Source organism: Ooceraea biroi, chromosome 2 (assembly GCF_003672135.1).
Source record: "Ooceraea biroi isolate clonal line C1 chromosome 2, Obir_v5.4, whole genome shotgun sequence".
Lineage (NCBI taxonomy): Eukaryota > Metazoa > Arthropoda > Insecta > Hymenoptera > Formicidae > Ooceraea > Ooceraea biroi.
This window is the reverse complement of record NC_039507.1, coordinates 14082952-14101057: the sequence shown is the minus strand read 5'-3', so window position 1 is coordinate 14101057 and position 18106 is coordinate 14082952. Positions and strand designations below refer to the sequence as shown.

The following is an 18106-nucleotide window of genomic DNA, read 5'->3' as shown; positions in this document are numbered from 1 at the left end:
TCTTTCTCTCTTTCTCTCTCCCTCACCTCCTCCCTATTCTCCTCTCTTGTCTCATATTCCTTCCTCTCCCTTTCTAGTTCTCTCATCCACTCCTCCCCCTCTCCTCCAACCCCCATTCTATTGCCTCCTGCCAGTTCTCTTCTCTCTCTTTCGTCCATCTACACCTTTCCCATACATGTTCCCATGTCTCCATTTCCGCTCCATACAGTCTGCAATTCTTTTCCTCTTCTACCTCCTAATATCTTCTTCTTATCATTTCGTTCCCTAACCTAAATCTTGCAACTCTTCTCTATCTGTTCTCTCCCCATCCTTTCTTTAAATAACTCGGAATTCCCTCACCTTTCACCATTTTGTACCATGTATTGTATTTTGACTCTCCTATTTTTTCTCATCTCTCTCTTCTTTGTCTTTCCTCTTCTATTCTTAGCATCTCCCCATACCAATCCTCTCCCTCTTCTCTTATCCTTTCCATTTCTTCTATTTTCATTTCTTTCTCTTCAAAAAATTTCATCCTTTCTCTCTCCTAATCCAATCTCGCCCTTCCTAATTTACTTTTCTTCTTCAACTCCTCCCAACACTTTCTCGCTTAGTTACTTCCCCTCCCCTCATTTAATCTCTTCTCGAAACCTTATGCTCTTTTCCCTGCTTCTACCCTTAATTTCTCTCTTTGTAATTCCTCCATTACTAGATACCCCGACGTTTTGTCTTCTACACCTAGTACCCACCTGAGATATCTTTGTTGTAATTTCTCTATTCCCTCCCTCTCCTCTTATCTCTATATCTCCGTCCCATATCCTAATACTGTTCCATCCATCCAAACCAGCGAGCAAGTCTGTTTAACCCCCTTTACAGTCCAGAATACCTCCCCTGTCTGGAGGGTCCACTCTCACTCTATTCATCGTCTCTCTTAACATCTCTTCTACCATGTAAACAAATCCCTCTCTAATTCCTCTTTCTCTCGTCGCTCCACCAATATCTCCCTATCCATCGAATGCCCCCTATCCGCCTTCAAAACTATGAACAACGCTACTATCTTCCCTTTCTTCCTCCCTAACTGTCTATTCACTAAATAATTAATTATATAAATGTTATCCATCGTCCCCATTCCCTTCCTAAATCCGGCTTGATTCTGTGTAGTAATTCCTTTCCCTTCGGTTTGCTCTCTCAGCCTCTCCGTCAGCACCGCAGCATATGTTTTATAAAGTGTGGACATCACCGTAATCCCTCTGTATTCCTCCACTTTCTCCCTTTTCTTTTTCATGATCGGAACAATCACCCCCTCTTTCCACCCTTCTGGCCATCCCCCCGTTCCATTACAAAAACCTCAAATCCATGTTTCTAGTTCCTTCTTTCCGTACTTCCACACTTCTCCAGGGATTTCATCTATTCCCATTGCCTTCCTATCTTTTATATTCCTTATTACCCTCATTATTTCTTCCCTACTGATATCTTCCTCTCCCTCTTCCTCTTCTCTCCCCTCTCCCTGCCTTCTAATATGTGGAATTTATCACCAACGATATAATAAGTTTTTTTATATCATTACTTTTATAATGTAATAATGAAATTAATAATAAATTTAGATTAAATTATGCAATAATTTTAAATTTAACATATGTACAATTTTAGACGGAAAGCCGCGAAGAGACGACAATCAACAGTTTTAACGTATCTTCTTCAAAGAGCGAGACTAAGATGAAGAAGAAGAAAACTGAAGACCTTGCTGCTAACAGTGTTACTTCACCAAATCTTACGCGCACAAAGAAAACAAAGAAGAGCAAGAAAGGTGATCTTGGAAAGGAGAATATTTCCGTGGTAAGTTATAAATTATTGATAATGCATGTATATACAGGGTGTATCAGAATGTTTGGGACAATGCTCGTGTGCAGATAGAGCGGACTGAACTAAGTCGAAAAGTCCTTTATCATTTTGCAATTTTCGCAATAGTTAACAAGCTATTAATTATTAAAAATCGTTGTATTAGTCCAGCCTACCGCCGAATGCAAGCGCGCGGCGAGTTGTTTATCACAAGTGGCAATGGTTAGGCAGGAGCGGCTTCACTGATGTGAGTGGAGAAGCTGAGGCCAGAAAGCGTGCGACGATTCGCGAGACCATTCTCACTCCATCTCCACTGCATACTACAAAGCACGCTTTCTAGCACCGCTGCCTCACTGCGCCGTAACAACGAGCGCGCGGCCTGCCTACCGACGGCTTCGCTGCATGACCGTGCTTTCATACGTTGATATCAATAAGTTAATAATTCGGTTATTATTGCGTAAATCGCAAAATGGTACAGGACTTTTCGACTCAGCTTCATGCAATCTATCTTCACTTTTCCAGTCGATAGTTCCCAACCGGACACCCTGTAGAATTGTCAAATAGAAATGATAATATCAAAGCAATATATGAGGGTAGCAGTTATTGTATATTGTTACATAGTTAAATGAATATAATGGTAAAGTATAATGGTAAATATAATGGTAAAGTATGAAGTATAAATATAATGGTAAAGTATATATGTGTGTGTATACATTACTCGCCTATGGTACATGTTTAGCGGTATGCTCTGTCTATTCATATATGTCTATATTTACAATTATACTTCATGGCTAATTTTCTAAAACTTCTTGCGATTTATAAAGAGTGCAATTTGCTTTCTAATTAATAGGCGCTATCTATTTATATGCAAATATGACGGACAGAGTAACTGATCGTACTTTTTTTTCACAAGATCTGATTATCGCGTTCTTGCAATTAATCTTATTCATATATAATACTTTCTTCGGTAAATATTGACAATAACGGAGGCCGCCCCGATGACCTTGACCGTGACATATATTATAGAGGTCACCCTCCTGAGTGACTTTCAAAAGGTTTTAGCTGTCGCTCGTTAGTTATTAAAAAGTTATTAACAAAAGAAGTGTAATGATTTCGCACGAATTTTCAGCTATCTACGCGAAGTGAGGACTTGGTCTTGATATAGTGGATTCATATGCGATATTTATAACTGTGTTGCACTGTGCGGACATGTCATTTCTCGACGGATGACTTCCTTTTCACATAAATATTCAATAAGCTGCTGCTTATTATGTGTAAGATTTAAAAATTCATGAAGCTTCATCGTTTACTTTCTAACACATCGCAACTAGCAACATAGCCGAACGAAAGTCAACTGACAAGGAGAAGATTTCTGAGAAGGATTTGTTATGATGTACTTATACCTCGAATGACATAGGGGGCGGTGTGGGATGGTATCGGCATCGTTTTCAGCCCGCTTCGCGGGAGGGCGGGAGCAGGGGCTTCGCCCCCCCCCCCCCGCCGGAGCCAGGTAACGAATTTCATACAGATTTTGATCACTTGGTACACGGCACGGATCCCGGTGGGGGGGGGGCGCTTTGTCCCTCCCCCCCGCCCTCCCGCAAAGCGGGCTGAAAACCGAGCGTATGTGTCCGGGGTTCCAGTTTCGGAAAATATAACCTAACCCAAACCTATTTCTGATTTAAAGCTAAACTTCCATCAAATATACTCTTTCGTAAACGTATATGGTATCGTAAAGTTATGCTCTATTCATTAAACTTTTTTGTTAATAACTTTTTAACAAACAATGGGCGACGGCTAAAATCTTCTGCAGATTACTCGGAAGGATAATCTGTATAATATATATCAAGATCAAGTTCTCACTTCGCGTAGATAGCTGAAAATTCGTGCAAAATCATTAAACTTCTTTTGTTAATAACTTTTTAATAAATAACGAGCGACGACTAAAATCTTTTAAAGGTCACTCAGGAGGGTAATCTTGACAATATATATCAAAGTCAAGGTCATCGGGGCGGCCTCCGTTATTGTCAATATTTACCCTTTCTTCGTTCAAGCATGCCATGTAGAGTCACATTATGTAAAATCGTAGATTTTTCTATTACGCAAGTTTTTTGACTTCGCATGCGGCGTATAAGGCTCATTTAGTTTTGATATGCTCGTTAACTAATTCGTTAGTTCGTTTTGCTTGGTCAAATTCCGCATATGTGGCAGCAGGCCAAATATAGGTGAAATTAACGTGTGCTTTAATATCCGTTTATGAAGATTTAAACATTTTTTAAAATTAGAGAATGGAGTAGGGATATCTAAAGAAATATTAAATTTTGATAAACCTAAATATACCATAAAACTTTTGTTATTTGTTTCAAATATTTTATTTACCATCAGGGTAAATGAGAAGTTCATGTTTTTCTGCTTGCAAGCGTGGATTTACCCGCTTTTTTGGATTTTATTGTCATATGTAGATGAGTTTTTCACCACTTTTCTCTGAATTCAATCACGACAAATATTAAAGTACCAAGTAGAATGCAGATGATATCGATAAGGAACACGAGCTATTACGAGCTATTATAATTACAAACATTGATAAAAAAAGAAACATTTACAATATGATAAAACTTGGCTGATTTTATCAAACAATATACAGAGTGTCCGGATTTGTATCGACTGGAAAGGTGGAGATAGATTGCGTGAAACTGAGAAGAAAAGTCCTGTACCATTTTGCGATTTGCGCAATAATAATCGAGTTATTAACGTATTGATATCAACGTATGAGAGCGCGGTCGTGCAACGAGGCCGTCGGTAGGCGACCTGCGCGCTCGTTGTTGGATACGGCGCAGTGAGGCAACGGTGCCAGAAAGCGTGCTTTTTAGCATGTAGTGGGGATGAAGTGGGAATGGTCTCGCGAATCTTCGCACGCTTTTTGGCATCATTAAATGGAGAGGGTGTGGCGCGCCTCTGTGATACACATAATTAGACGTGACACGGCATAAGTTAGTGTAAGTAAAATTTGATATTTTTTATTGCATGCTCAGTGTGTCCGTGTTTTGTTTCCATCAGAATTGTAGCTCACAAGACTCCGCAAACATGCATACAAGCGTTCGGCGATCGCATTTGGAGATGATCAATTTCTCTAACGAGGACGATTTGTCGAACGTCAACGTTAAGTCATTGGTGAGTAAGCCGAAATGTTTTACTTAAACACCAATATCATAAATGTGCAATAATCATAACTAAAACATTATTTAATCTTTAAACTCATTTTGTAATTATTCATTTGTTTTGATATTAACATTATCTCTGTTGGAAATTAATTAATATTTTTATCAAATAATTTGTATTTGCCAGCGTTGAAATTTTTAAATGGAGAATTAATTTAAAATCCGTCATAAAATCCGTCATAAAATATACCTTTGACAATTTGGCACGTGTGATGGTTTGTGATTTGTGATAATTTGTGTGCATGCATGCGAGCATGCGTGCATGCGTGTGTGTACTTGTAATTTAAAAGCTTGGAAAATATTTATATTTTTAGATAATCTTCTTTTTCTTTGATCTCTTTATTTCGTCTGTATAGTTATTTGTCTATATAACATTTAAATTAATTTTACACGTTTGTATTGGGTTAATCGGATAGGTCGTGCGGTTTTTCAAGAGATAGCGTTAGAATATGCTTATCTATGTCGTGAGTGACTTTAACCGATAATATACAATACATATTCTAAAAGAGGACATTTCAACGCGTCATTTACGAATAAGAATATTTGGATCGATTAAGTTTTGTTAATTTTACATCAATTTAAAAATGTAAGAAAAAAAGATGTATTTTCGACACATTATGTTATTTAAAAAAAGCAAGAATACCGTCAGACAACAAAAAAGATGGTAATTATTCAGTTTAGCGACTTCAGAAATCGATGAAATTAGGTTCATTCGACGCATTTTTACACGAAACGAAAGAATCTGGCAGAAAAATGTGTCGCTCTGCCCTGCGAAGCGAGATATTAATCGTTAAAGTTGATCACTTTTCAGGTTACCTGTCATACCGACGAAATGTAGTGATATGAGCATGCGCGAAGCATGCGCTGCGATAGAAATAACGGGAGATTTGAAATTAGTATCTAAATGTAACTACTAAAAATATAATAATTGTAAATATACTATTATAACTGTAGGTTTGGTTAGGTTAGTTTAGGTTTATATACATAAAAAAATAAGTTTTTCTTATATAATGCGGTACACCGTATGTACTGTGTATCGCATGCTATCAGGACCGGAATCTGGCATCTCTGGTCTAGATTAAACATATTATAGCATATTATATTATAATAAACATTATATAACACAAAACTTTTAGTTTTTTATATACAGGGTGTCTCAACACGCGTACTACCCGTTAATGGCATATAGCCCGGACTTAGCTGAACAAAAAAGTCCTGTATCATTTTGCGATTTTCGCAATATTAACGGAGATATTAATAATTAAAGTTAACGAATCAGAGCACGTCCCGAGTGAAAAGGGGTGAAGAAGAATGCGTGTCGTATAGGCATAGGAGTTTGGATGCGGGATACGGCGCAGTGAGACGGGATGGAGCGTGCCAATTATCGTTCAGCGCGGGACTCAGCGTCACGCACCGTTTCTGCTCATTTGCTAGCGCGTTCCATGTTACCTCACACCGTACCCCGCGTCTACACTCGCCGCTGCTATAACTATACAACACGCATCCTGTTTCACCGCATGCCTTCACAGCCTTTTCGTTCGAGACGCGCTCTCATTCGTTAACTTTAATCGTAAATATCTCCGTTAATATTGCGCAAATAGTAAAATGGTATTTTTTTGTTCAATTAAGTCTGGGCTATATGCCATTAACGGGTAGTACGCGGTCACTGAGACTCTGTATATAAACCTAAACTAACCTAACAAAACCTATGGTTATAATAATAAACTAACCAAACAAAATCTATGGTTATAATAATAAATTTATACACATTAATTGTGTAGGCGAGCAGCTTCTCGCTTCGTGCTGCGTGCGGTCTCAGCTTCGGTTCCGCGCAAGCTAATTCGTTCAGACGTGTCGCGACGAGTCTGCGACATTCCTCCCACCAATATATTAACGAATGATAAGCTGTCATTCGCCTTTTTGGCTGATGCCAAACAGCTACTAGTAGATATTGATATATACAGGGTGTCCACGAAGTTACCACTCCTTATATTTTGGAAACGGTTCAAAATTACGAATAATCGTGAAACACGTGTTCGATCGTGTCGAAAGGCTACTTTGTAAATGAAATATTTTATAATTAAACTAAAATTTTTTTCTTACTTCTAAATACATCTTCCAATACACCTACTCTGTTACGACTTCTTTTGCTTAATTTACTATCTTAATCTTTACTTTTTTAAGAATGTTGGGGCGATTGCCCCTCTCAAGGGGGGTCCCAGGGGCACCCCAACTTAAAAATTTTAAATGAACCCCCCCATAAAGTATTACATCGTTTGACAGGGCATAAAAAAATTTTTGCCGCAAGGTAGAGGGTGATACGTTTATCCGTTCGGAAGTTATTTCAGGTCAAACTTCGAAAAAGAGTAAGTTTCAAAAAATCGTTACTTCTATTTGGAAAATCCCAAAAGAACATTCGAGATATGAAAATTTTCGTTTTTTAAAGTTCTTTCCATAAAAAAATTCAGATTTGATTTTGCAGTTTTCCTTCAAGTCCGGGTTATACCGAAAATGATCCCTTGTGAGCACATTAAAAATTATTTGCAAAACTGAATGCAAAACTGGAAAACTCGTCGCAATGGTGATATTTAAGAAACTTAAAGTGTAAATGATATTACACGATACTAAAAACTGAACTGTTCCTAATAATAGACTGTATAAAATTAACGATTGAAATTGTGTGTAACTAAACTGATGAAATGAAAAACTGTATGCAACTAAATGCTAACAGTTCAGTTTTCAGTATCGTGTAATATCATTTAAGCTTTTAAAATATCACCATTGCGACGAGGTTTTTAGTTTTGTATTCAGTTTTGCAAATCATTTTTAATGTGCTCACAAGGGATCATTTTCGGTATAACCCCGACTTAAAGGAAAACTGCAAAATCAAATCTGAATTTTTTTAGGAAAGGACTTAAAAAAGTGTCATATATCGAAAATTTTTCATATATCGAAAATTTTCATACATCGGACGTTCTTTTAAGATTTTCCAAAGAGAAGTAACGAATTTTTGAATCTTGCTCTTTTTTGAAGTTTGACCTCAAATAACTTCCGAACGGATAAATGTATCAACCTCTACCTTGCGGCAAACATCTTCTTTTTTTATGCCCTGTCAAATGATGTAATACTTTATGGGGGGTTTCATTAAAAATTTTTAAAGTGGGGTGCCTCTGCGCCATCCCTTGAGAGGGGCAACTGCCCCAACATTCTTAAAAGAGTAACCCCTCGAAACAATCGAACAGATGTTTCACGATTTTTCGTAATTTTGAACCGTTTCCAAAATATAAGGGGTGGTAACTGACTTTGTGGACACCCTGTATATATGAATATGTAAAAACTGTCTTTAAATTTTACTTAAAAAACCGCTCTAACTTTCCAAACAATCCAATAGGATATAAATATAAATATTTTGGAATATAAACATTTTCTCAAAAGATTATGGCTTGCTTAAATACGAGATTTATTTTAGTGGTTTTTATAATCATTCATCTTATGATATGTTAGACACGAGTTCAAACATAATAACTAGTAATTTAAAACATATGTTATCTATCGTAGTGATTTCCAACCTTTTTTACATCCAAGAACCATTTTTCAAACTATATACGAATTACGGATCATCAGCATATTTGATGAGTGGGGAGGATGGGTATACAAAAATCTATTTCAAAAAATATAGTAAGAAGAATTTTCTTATACATGTTTCTTTGGTTGCGTATTGCTTATTAAATACTATATAGACTTGAAAAAAATTATAAGATATTAATGGAAGTGTAATGGGAGTATTGTGTTTATATTCCGCTCACTAAGTTTTCAGTGTCAGACCTTAGCCGTTAAACATAATCTCAAAGCTGATTTTATTTGCAAACTGTTTCTATAAGTATGCAAGTTTCTTATTTTAAAGTGAGCTAGCTCGAATCTAGCATCTCTGCGCCGAAGAGTCGTGATTTTTTCAAACATCCTTTCAGATATCTTTAAGATACATATTATCTAAGTCTAAATATTTCATAACAATCATTACAACTCAAACATAGAAGTAATCACTGAAAATAGGATTATTAAATATGTAGGAAGAATAAAAGAAAAATCAAAGTACTAAATACTAAATTGATAACATAGCTGCGGATCACTTGTGGACCATAGACGGGTTGGAAATCATTGATCTATCATATTCTTCCTCTTTCTAAAACCCATGTGATTTTTCGATAAAATTCCCTTTTCCTCCATCTTCTTCCTTCGTCTTTCCGCTAAAAACATCACATATTTTATATAAAGTTCACATTAAGGTCACTTCTATATACTCCTCTACTACATTCCCTTCCCCCTTCTTTATTATTGGCACTGTTGTTCCTTCTTTCCAACCCTTCGGTCATTCTTTCCTTCTCCAAATCCTGTTAATATAACTCTAAATCCATTTGTCTTTTCGTCTCCCCCCCCCCCCAACCATATTTCCATAATCCATCCGGTATTCGGATCGTCCTCTCTCACCGCCTTTCCCTCTTTCAAGAGTTTTATAACCTCTTATAACTCCTTTGTACTTATCTCTTCCACTTTATCCTCTTCTCTTCCTGCTTTTCCCCCAACCACTCTTCCCTTCACTCCTCCTAAAAGTCTCATAAAATGTTCCTTCCACTTTCTCATATCTATTCCTTCATTGACTTTGTTCTTCTTTTTCCTATCTCTATTTACTATTTTCCACACCTCCCTCTCTCCTTTCACTTCCGCTGCTTTTTCTCCCATCTATCATTCACTTCTTTCTTCTCCTCTTCACACAATTCTTTATATTCCTTCTTCTTTTCTTTATACCTTTCTCCTTTCTCCATTTTCTCAATTTTCTTCTTACTTCTCTCTTCTTCCCCTTATTATTTCCTTTTATCATTCATCATCCCATATGTTGTCAAGGTCAATGTCCTGAGTAACCTTCAAAAGCTTTTAGCCGGCGGTCATTGTTTATTAAAAAGTTACTAACAAAAGAGTTTGGTAATTATTCAGTGATACGGACCACCTCTCAATTTTAGTAATTCTGAGATATGTTATCAAGATCATCACTCTAAGTGATGTTCTAAAAGTTTTAACCGGCACTCGTTTATTAAAAAGTTATTAACAAAAGAAGTTTAATAATTTTGCATACATTTTCGACTGTTTACGTGAAGTGAAAACTTGATCTTCACATATATTATAGAGGTCATCTTCCCGAGTAATCTGCAAAAGTTTTAGCCGGCGGTCATTGTTTATTAAAAAGTCTTTAACAGAAAATATTTAATGATTAGTAAATGATTCCGCATGTTTCGACGAGGTCCACGTCTTGGACATTCCACGCCAATCACCGCGGGGGTTCCTCGCGGGGTAGTCCCCTTGGAGTTTGTTTATTTTTTTTTCGGCGGGGGTGCAGGTGAAGAGGCGAAGCACTGTATACCGACCTGTATAGAAACCTGTCATACCGACAGCGGTATGACAGGTTTCTTAACCTAAATAATCACGTACTGTATATCACGACAGAATAGAGTGATAAACATAGATCTCGTTTGGGGCATTAACACGAGGAGGGAGGGGACTTCGCTTTGTGTGAAAAGTCGAAAACATAGATGTCGTTGAACCAATGTAGAATCGTTCCGATGACTCGATAACCTTTGCGTGGAGTGGCTTCATCCCTCTACCTGCATCCCCGCCGAAACAAATAAACTAACTTCAGAGGGAGTACCCCGCCCGCAGTGGATCTCGATTGGTGTGGAATGTCCAAGACACGGACCTCGTCGAACCTATGCAGAATCATTTACTAATCATTAACTATTTTCCGTTAATACCTTTTTAATAAACAATGACCGCTAAAACCTTTTGCAGATTACTCGGGAAAATGATCTCTATAATATATGTGAATATCGAGTTCCCCTTTGCGTAAGCAGTCGAAAATGTATGCAAAACTATTACACTTTTTTGTTAATTTTTAATTTTAATAAACAATGACCGCCAGCTAAAATTTTTACTCAGGACATTGACCTTGACAATATATGTCAAGGTCATCGACGAGATGTTCGCTATAGTAAAGATTTACCAAATCATGAAACATATTATACATTTTTTCAGACGAAATGGTATATTTTCCTATTGTACTATGTTGAAATTAAAAATGCAAAGATATGACAATTCGTATTAATATAATTAAATAAATATCTTTGGTGAAGTATTAGCATTAAGACAATAATTAGAAATAGTAATTATTATTTTTAATATAACGTTTAGATTATTTGCATTTCGCTTTTTAACGCTATTTCAAGTTATATTATTGATTTTACTGTAAGATCTGGAAAGATAGTTGAGACTGACAGGTCGTATAGAGGATCAGAATGAAAACAAGTTGATCACAACAGTAGGAGTATTGGCCGTACAGCCTAAGACCTAGGCGTGTGAACCAGGGATCCCGGAGAGTTCGAGTTCAAATCTAAGGCAGTCTACTAGTTATTTTTTGCCTTTTACATTACGTTATTATCTATAAAAAAATAAAAGTTAACAGATATTCAATATTTTTATTCAATATTATGGATTTTAAAAGACTTTATATTTGTTTAAGTATAGTAAAATTTTATATTTGTTTATCTTTTCTAAATAGACTTTCTTTTATATACAGGGTGTCCGAAATAAAGTTACTCAGACGAAAAGTACAGGTAGATAGGAGTAAACCGAGAAGAAAAGTCAAATACTATTTTTCGAAATTCGCAATAGTTATTAAGTTAATAACATATACGTCTGAGCCAATAAACGCGCTGAAAGCGTTAGGCCGGACTCGGGAGATAGAGCGAGAGGCGGAGTCAAGAAGAGAGGGGCGAGGGGGGAACCGCAAGCGACTCGCGAGTCGCGAAGCGCGGCGCGTGACATATGATACCGCGCCGAGAATCTATTATGTATTTGTGCTTTCCGTACATTGCCGACGAGGAAACAATAAGTTTCCAGCGCGGTGTTTTTAATAGCAAGGAAATGATACGCTATCATTTCCACACCACCTAGCGGTAGATAGCTCGGTGCGTTTTTTTATAGCGGTTTCCCCGGTAGGCCTAATCCACTCTCATTATTTAATTCGATTAATTTAATTGAATTGTTCGAAATGTCGTCCCCTTTCTCGTACGCAGAGGTCGGCTCTTCGTACAATATCGCATGTGGCACGGTGCGCCATGTCCGGCGTAATGGTATTGAAGGCCGCAACAATAGCTTCACGTACCTCGTTTTCTGTACCATTACGCTGGTGCTCGATTACATCTTTTATATGTCCCCATACAAAAAAATCTAACACGTTCAAGTCTGGCGACCGTGCCGGCCAGATAATAGGGCCACCACGACCTATCCACCTATCGGGAAAATGTGCGTCTAACACCTCGCGTACTTGACGACTAAAATGAACCGGAGCCCCGTCGTGCTGAAATATTAATTGTCTTCGTATGTGAAGAGGCACATCCGCGAGAAGTATCGGCAATTCGTTCACTATAAAATTTCTATAAATATCGCCGGTTAAACGCGGTGGCAGAAAATATGGACCAATCTGAAAATAATAAGTATAAACGAACATATTTTACTTAAACAGCAGGAGAAATTGCTTTCTTTCAACTTAAACTTACGACTTGATTGCCGATTATTCCCGCCCAAACGTTAATGGACCAATGATATTGAAATGCGCCTTGACGGACGACATGAGGATTTTCATCTGCCCAATACAAAAAATTGCGGCAATTGAACACGCCGTTTGGTGTGAACGTTGATTCGTCCGTCCATAAAATAATGTCGGGAAAAGAGACATTCCGTCGACATTGTGCGAGAAATCCTGCGTATGGTTTTTCGACGGTTAGTACATTTTCAAATTATCGTGAATATAAAAAGTTGATAATGACAAACCTTCGCAAAAGTATATTCGTTGTTCTACATCCCTCGGTAAAATCTGTTGCACTCGTTGGTAATGGTACGGGTGCAATTCATTTTGCCGTAAGATGGATTGCACCTCGGACCGCGAAAGACCAAATTCGAGTGCCGTACGACGTACGCTGGTTCCAGGGTTTTCATGAAACGCGTCGAGCACTTTCTGCGTCTCAAGACGACGCACTGATTTCTGATATACACGAGATTGTTTACGCATTGTTGTCAGTGCGAAAAATTGTACGCGATGTTAGATAATATACACGCCCAGGAAATCGTTCGTCATAAATTCGAGCCGCGAGATGCAGCCATTTCCGTGCTAGTCTAAGCCATATCATATTCATATTCTGCTTCCGTAGTATTTTGACAGTCGCGTATAAGCTCGGAAATTCGAATATTTGAACACGAGCTTAGACAGCGACTGATCGAAATATCGGTAGGCAGAAATGACTTAATTGACTTAGGACTGTAGACAAACACGAACATTGGCTGCTGATGCTCGCGGGAATCTCGTTTGACGAACGATTTCCGGGGTGATATAACAATCGATATTTTCCACTGAACAACAATGCGTACAGTATTCGTGTAATACGAAGAATTCAGCGTCGTCGTTCGAGACGAGAAAAGTGCTCGACGCGTTTCATGAAAACCCTGGAACCAGCGTACGTCGTACGGCACTCGAATTTGGTCTTTCGCGGTCCGAGGTGCAATCCATCTTACGGCAAAATGAATTGCACCCGTACCATTACCAACGAGTGCAACAGATTTTACCGAGGGATGTAGAACAACGAATATACTTTTGCGAAGGTTTGTCATTATCAACTTTTTATATTCACGATAATTTGAAAATGTACTAACCGTCGAAAAACCATACGCAGGATTTCTCGCACAATGTCGACGGAATGTCTCTTTTCCCGACATTATTTTATGGACGGACGAATCAACGTTCACACCAAACGGCGTGTTCAATTGCCGCAATTTTTTGTATTGGGCAGATGAAAATCCTCATGTCGTCCGTCAAGGCGCATTTCAATATCATTGGTCCATTAACGTTTGGGCGGGAATAATCGGCAATCAAGTCGTAAGTTTAAGTTGAAAGAAAGCAATTTCTCCTGCTGTTTAAGTAAAATATGTTCGTTTATACTTATTATTTTCAGATTGGTCCATATTTTCTGCCACCGCGTTTAACCGGCGATATTTATAGAAATTTTATAGTGAACGAATTGCCGATACTTCTCGCGGATGTGCCTCTTCACATACGAAGACAATTAATATTTCAGCACGACGGGGCTCCGGTTCATTTTAGTCGTCAAGTACGCGAGGTGTTAGACGCACATTTTCCCGATAGGTGGATAGGTCGTGGTGGCCCTATTATCTGGCCGGCACGGTCGCCAGACTTGAACGTGTTAGATTTTTTTGTATGGGGACATATAAAAGATGTAATCGAGCACCAGCGTAATGGTACAGAAAACGAGGTACGTGAAGCTATTGTTGCGGCCTTCAATACCATTACGCCGGACATGGCGCACCGTGCCACATGCGATATTGTACGAAGAGCCGACCTCTGCGTACGAGAAAGGGGACGACATTTCGAACAATTCAATTAAATTAATCGAATTAAATAATGAGAGTGGATTAGGCCTACCGGGGAAACCGCTATAAAAAAACGCACCGAGCTATCTACCGCTAGGTGGTGTGGAAATGATAGCGTATCATTTCCTTGCTATTAAAAACACCGCGCTGGAAACTTATTGTTTCCTCGTCGGCAATGTACGGAAAGCACAAATACATAATAGATTCTCGGCGCGGTATCATATGTCACGCGCCGCGCTTCGCGACTCGCGAGTCGCTTGCGGTTCCCCCCTCGCCCCTCTCTTCTTGACTCCGCCTCTCGCTCTATCTCCCGAGTCCGGCCTAACGCTTTCAGCGCGTTTATTGGCTCAGACGTATATGTTATTAACTTAATAACTATTGCGAATTTCGAAAAATAGTATTTGACTTTTCTTCTCGGTTTACTCCTATCTACCTGTACTTTTCGTCTGAGTAACTTTATTTCGGACACCCTGTATATTAAAATTTTATTATTTAAGAGATAAAGAAATTGTAGTTATTTATATGTAAGTATGCGTATGTGTGTGTTATTGACTTACATAAAGCGTAAATGTATTTTATATTAATTAATGAAATTGGGTATTAATAGTATTTCATTCATTATGGTTATTCTATAAAATAATGTTAATATTAGTGTCAGGCATAACATTTAATGTTCATATAAAAGTTCGTACATTTCATAAGTGCTTTTGCATGCCGTATAAGTTTGTCCGTTTTCTTTTTTTTGCGTATGCAGACAGAGAACTATGTATCGGAAACAAATCGTAGCGATCAGCAGAGGCTGTGCAGAGAACAAATTGCCACTGGCATATCCATCAAGCAATTAGTAAGTAATAGCATGAATTGTATTTTATATTAATAGTAATAAGAAAATATGCGAAATAAGTTTGTTTACTGAATGATTATCGAGAAAGAGCTTTCTTTTATAATTTTATATTGATTAGAAAACAGTTTTATTTTCTATTATTGGATAAAATCGTATATACTTTCATATCAAACTTACTTCGTTAATATAGTTAATATATTTGTCATTTTTTATCACTAACAGTGTCGCAGTTTTGGCAACATCTCAAACATAAGCAACGATGATCAAATGGTTGTGGGGATTTACGCAATGGAAATTGAAGAGGTTTGTATACATGTACAGGGTGGGGAAAAATTATTGGTCAAGCTTTCGCCAACCGATTCTACTCGTCGAGATCGCCAACATTGCATCATAAACATGGTGCCGCAAAATTAACTTTCAAGGTCATTTTCAATGTCAAATTTTTTTATTGGCTTAGTCGATTCTACTCGTCGAGTTGAACAAAAGTCTCAAAGGGACCATATGCCGGAAATCAATATTTCATAGAGAAATCTTCGTTTGAAGTTTTTTTGCGTGAAATTTATAAAAAATCGATTTTTATAAAGTCAGAAAATAAATCTGATGCTTATAAAGTTCTTCAAATCATGTTCTGAATATCCTGATCATGATTAGCGAAAATCACCCCCCAAAAATGACCCTGAAAAATTCGTTTTCAAGGTCAAAAATCTGCTTAATCTACTCTTAGCGCTACCCAGGAACAACGACGTGGACGTGGTAGATTTCTGTTCCCTTCGGGGTGACTTAATTACAATGAGTTCCCTTCGCCTCTCACCTCGGGGTGACTTGATTACAGTGAGTTCCCCTCGCCTCTCACCTCGGGGTGACTTGATTGCAGTGAGTTCCCCTTGCCTCTCACTTTATCGTCGTCGACGCTACCTACGAACAAACAGAACTGACCCATCGGCCCCAATAGCTCTGAGCAGTTGTGCTTGTTTGCCAGCTTCAATGTGACCACCACCGTTATCAATGCAAGCTTGGAGTCTCTCCACCAAATTATCTCACACTCTACGGAGCACAGCTCGATTTCGTGCTAAAGTAGCAACCGCCTCTCTAATGCGATCTCGTAAATCCTGAGCTGTCCTTAAAGCCCTGCTTGACCCATAAACAATGGCTTTCAGAGCTCCCCAGAAATAAAAGTCCAGAGGGTTCAGGTCAGGTGAACGGGCGGGCCATAAGTGTGGCGCAGGATTACGACCGATCCATCGAGTTCCAAAAACTCGTTGTAAAAAAGCGCGGACTTGCCTGCCGAAATGCGGTGGAACACCGTCATGTATAAAAAAATTCGATTACGGGCATTCCTCGGAACCATACGTCGCAGTCGATTCAGGAGAGTATGACGTAGAAACCGCAAATACTCAACGCTTGACAATCGGTTTGAGAGAAACACAGGAGCAATATAATCATTCCCGAGTATCCCTGCCCAAACATTGACTGAAAAACGGCCCTGCTGAACTCTTTGGACCATTGCGTGTGGATTGCGTCTGCGCCAGATGCAAACATTTTGCCGGTTCAAAATGGAAGTGCTGGAAAAACTGGATTCATCAGTGAACACTATATTTTTCAGAAAGTGCCGATATCTTCGGATCTTGCGAAGCATCCACCGACAAAAACGAAGACGAGCTATGCGATCACCAGGTCGTAACTCATGCGCTACCTGCACTTTGTAGGGTCGTAGGCCTTCCTTACGGAGAATGTGCAAGACTGTTTTATGATCAACCCCTACTCGCGCGCCTATGCGTCGTGATCCCATGACAGGATAAGTTCGAGCTAGAGCAATAACACGTTCCTCGATTCTCCAAGACACACGAGGACGACCTGCCCTACGGTGGCCAGCACCTGCAAAATTCATTTGCTCCTGATCATGTAATCGTTCATCGAGTCGTTGAAATTCTCGACGATCAGGCACGGACCCTGGACGTAATAGTCTGCCATTAGCTTGGTGTCGCAACCAACTAGCATAAAGAGCTCGTGCTCGTGTGTAATTACCATGAGCACGATCAATTGATCGAAGCATTAGACGTTGGTCACGCCCATCCCGAAGCGCCCGATCACGACCACCACGGCCACCACGTCGAGGCATGCTACAGCAACGTTATTCTTAGAAAAAATTTGGTAAAAATTAAAACAATTTTTTTAAATTTTACACTGAAAATTGATTCAAGATCAGCGGTGGTCTTCTAATAATCACGAAAAAGGTCTGGATATGGATGGAAAGCTTCTTATTATTCCTCTCCGAGGCAAATGACCGTTGCTTTAAGGAACCAACAGTCGTTGAAATGTTACTGGGTACCAAGATACCCCGAAGGGAACAAAAGTCTACCACGCCCACTTCGTTGTTCCTGGGTAGCGTTAAGAGTAGATTAAGCAGATTTTACATTCATCACAATTAATTTTACGAAATTTTTTGGCTTCTAAAAACTTCAAACGAAGATTTCTCTATGAAATATTGATTTCCGGCATATGGTCCCTTTGAGACTTTTGTTCAGCTCGACGAGTACAATCGACTAAGCCAATAAAAAAATTTGACATTGAAAATGACCTTGAAAGTTAATTTTGCGGCACCATGTTTATGATGTAATGTTGGCGATCTCGACGAGTAGAATCGGTTGGAGAAAGCTTGACCAATAATTTTTCCCCACCCTGTACATATGTATACGTATGTGTATACAAACCTCTTCCATTTCCATTGCGTGAATCC

At 38.6% G+C, this 18106-nt stretch overlaps 1 protein-coding gene across 25 annotated transcripts in view; it reads left to right on the top strand.

Moving 5' to 3' along the window:
- LOC105279165 (myosin-11) overlaps positions 1-18106 on the top strand; it is a 262296-nt gene that overhangs the window by 46744 nt on the left and 197446 nt on the right. For 21 of the 25 annotated variants that reach the window (XR_003407559.1, XM_026975501.1, XM_026975505.1 and 18 more), the window contains 3 exons: positions 1627-1812; positions 4873-4986; positions 15280-15369. Coding sequence is in view for 24 of the 25 variants with exons in the window: in XM_026975501.1 (XP_026831302.1) it covers positions 1627-1812; positions 4873-4986; positions 15280-15369 (390 nt within the window). In the remaining variant the exon portion in view is untranslated. The remainder of the gene's footprint in view (positions 1-1626; positions 1813-4872; positions 4987-15279; positions 15370-18106) is intronic. The other 4 variants (XM_026975519.1, XM_026975513.1, XM_026975522.1 and 1 more) reach the window with 2 other exon arrangements.